Here is a 2261-nt window from a genome sequence, read left to right as displayed (position 1 = left end):
TCCAGGAGCTGCTTTCCCCAGAGCTTCAGTTGTCTGGGAATTTTTGTTTCCTGTAAAGCCCTTGAAGGCACTCCSTACCTGGTCCTGGAGGAGTCCATGTCCAGCACCAGCTTTGCCAAGTGCTTCCTCTGCTTTTGGATATTGGGAATTTCCACCTGCAGCAGCACAGGGATGGGAGGAGATGAACATTGAACATCCCKGCAGAGGTGTCTGGGGATGGGCCACACCTGGGGGTTTGGCTGGGCCAAGCTGGGTGGGTGAGGATGCAGATCCTTCATTGAACACCCACAGGGAGATGGCCCAGTTCATCCCTCCCACGTGTCCCACCCAGAACGGGTCCCACCCAGAACGGGTCCCACCCCGACAGACCCAGCTCCAACCCCTGAGAGGAGCATCCCTGGGGATCATAGCTTCCTGCCCTGGGGGGCTGGATAAGGGCAGCAAAAGGGCTCCTGGAGATGGCCATGTGGAGCTCCAGACACAGGCACCGCTTCCTGAAGGGATTGGGAGCAGCGGGAAGCCCTGGACCAGCAGCCCCACAAAACTCCCATTAGTGCTGGGGAGGGCAAAACCAGAACCAAGCCCAGGAGGTTTTGCTGGGTATAACAGGAGGGGAAAGACATCGGGGAGAACTGGAAAACAAACCTGGCAGCAGAGAGGAAAAGGAGAGGGAAAAACCCCACAAGGGGAAGGGTTTGGAGCTTGGAAAAATGGGTCAGAAACAGGAGTGTGAGCCCACTGCCCTCAGGAAAGGTGGGAAGGAGGAAGAGCAGTGGGAGCAGGGGAAGGAGCCTGGCAGGACACGGCTCCAGGGGCCAGGAACCAAACAGGTGGCTGCTGAGATCCTGCCTTCCCCTCTGGGTGGGAGTCCCTGGCACTGTGACACCCCAGGGACACACCAGGGACCACTCAGGGACAGTCCAGGGCCAGCCCAGGGACCCCTCAGGGATCCCCAGCTCACCTCAGCCAGCACAAAGAGTGGCTCGATGACGTCCCTCTCCACCTGCAGCTCGAAGTGGATCAGCTCCTGCGCCAGTTTGTCCTCAGCCTCCCCACACAGCCGCAGCATCTTCCTGCAGGGACAGGGCACGGCTGGGAGGGGACAGGGCATGGATGGGGAGGGGACAGGGCATGGCTGGGGAGGGGACAGGAGGGCTGTCCTGCACCCACCGCAGTTACAGGGGCACCAGCACCCACCGGGGACAGGGACACCCACCACCCCCAGGGCTCTGGGCAGTGGCACAGGGCAGCCCCTCCTTGGCAGAGGGTGGAGGGAGGGTGGCAGCCAGGGGACCTTGGGCACCCGGGGATCAGGAAAGCTCATTYCTTAAGTATTGCACTTACAATGATATAATAATCAAAATACGGTATAATTATATTATGAGATATTATAAACTATAGCATTATGTTATGTATTAGTATTATGATATATACTGGTATTACATTATCTATTATTACTAGCCAGTCTGAAATTGTATGGATGCTATACATACAAAAATAGAAATAAAATTTATACATAAAATACATAAATAATAAATAACATATAAATATGAAAAGTATAATGAAACATATATCAGTAAATAGTAAATCWTAYAGAAATACATATAMTACACAATACATAAATGTAAGTATATAAATATTGATAAATAGTATGTAAATATATAAGTAATATTTAAGTATATAAATAGTAACAACTCATGTAAATATACAACATATAACATATAACATGTTTATATATACAAATWTACAAATATATAATGCCCATATCTGCAGTTGGCATTGTATGATCAGGACCCCAGCCCATACAAGAAGAAGAATTAACTACAGAGACCCCTCCAGCATCTCTGGYACCAGAGACCAGGAGCAGCAGCATTCCCAGCACATTCCCAGCAGCATTCCCGGCACTATCCCAGCCCTAGGGCAGCCCCAGCCCCTCTTACCCCAGCAGRGAGTCATCCCCCAGCACGGCCGAGCCCTCCATCAGGCACTGCGCCAGTGTTGTCAGCGGCAGCTTCTTCTGCAAGGAGAGGGACTGCGTTCCCACCCGGATCCCCTGGATCCCCCTGGATCTCCCGGATCCCCGGAGCCCCCAGCCCCACCGCCCTCACCGAGCGTTTGTCAGCGTCCAGGCCCTGCTGGCCCTGCAGACAGGCTGTCAGCTTCTTGTGGGTGCTGTGGGACACCTGCTTCACCAGCTCCAGCCGCTTCTCCACCTGCGGGTACAACGGAGCCCATCACTGGAGTATCCTGTCACCCATCGA

At 53.2% G+C, this 2261-nt stretch overlaps 1 protein-coding gene across 1 annotated transcript in view; it reads right to left on the bottom strand.

The window, feature by feature from the left end:
* Nucleotides 1-2261, bottom strand: part of ARHGAP44 (Rho GTPase activating protein 44) — a 21475-nt gene that overhangs the window by 15129 nt on the left and 4085 nt on the right. Inside the window, exons 3-6 of the mRNA XM_057378880.1 lie at nt 2109-2213; nt 1941-2017; nt 962-1073; nt 60-155 (exon numbers count right to left, since the gene is read on the bottom strand). Coding sequence (XP_057234863.1) covers nt 60-155; nt 962-1073; nt 1941-2017; nt 2109-2213 — 390 coding nt within the window. The remainder of the gene's footprint in view (nt 1-59; nt 156-961; nt 1074-1940; nt 2018-2108; nt 2214-2261) is intronic.

The sequence above is a fragment of the Malurus melanocephalus genome, unplaced genomic scaffold, assembly GCF_030028575.1.
Source record: "Malurus melanocephalus ecotype Western Australia unplaced genomic scaffold, MMel_1.1 scaffold_378, whole genome shotgun sequence".
Taxonomy (NCBI): Eukaryota; Metazoa; Chordata; class Aves; order Passeriformes; family Maluridae; genus Malurus; species Malurus melanocephalus.
This window is presented reverse-complemented; position numbering and strand designations above follow the sequence as displayed.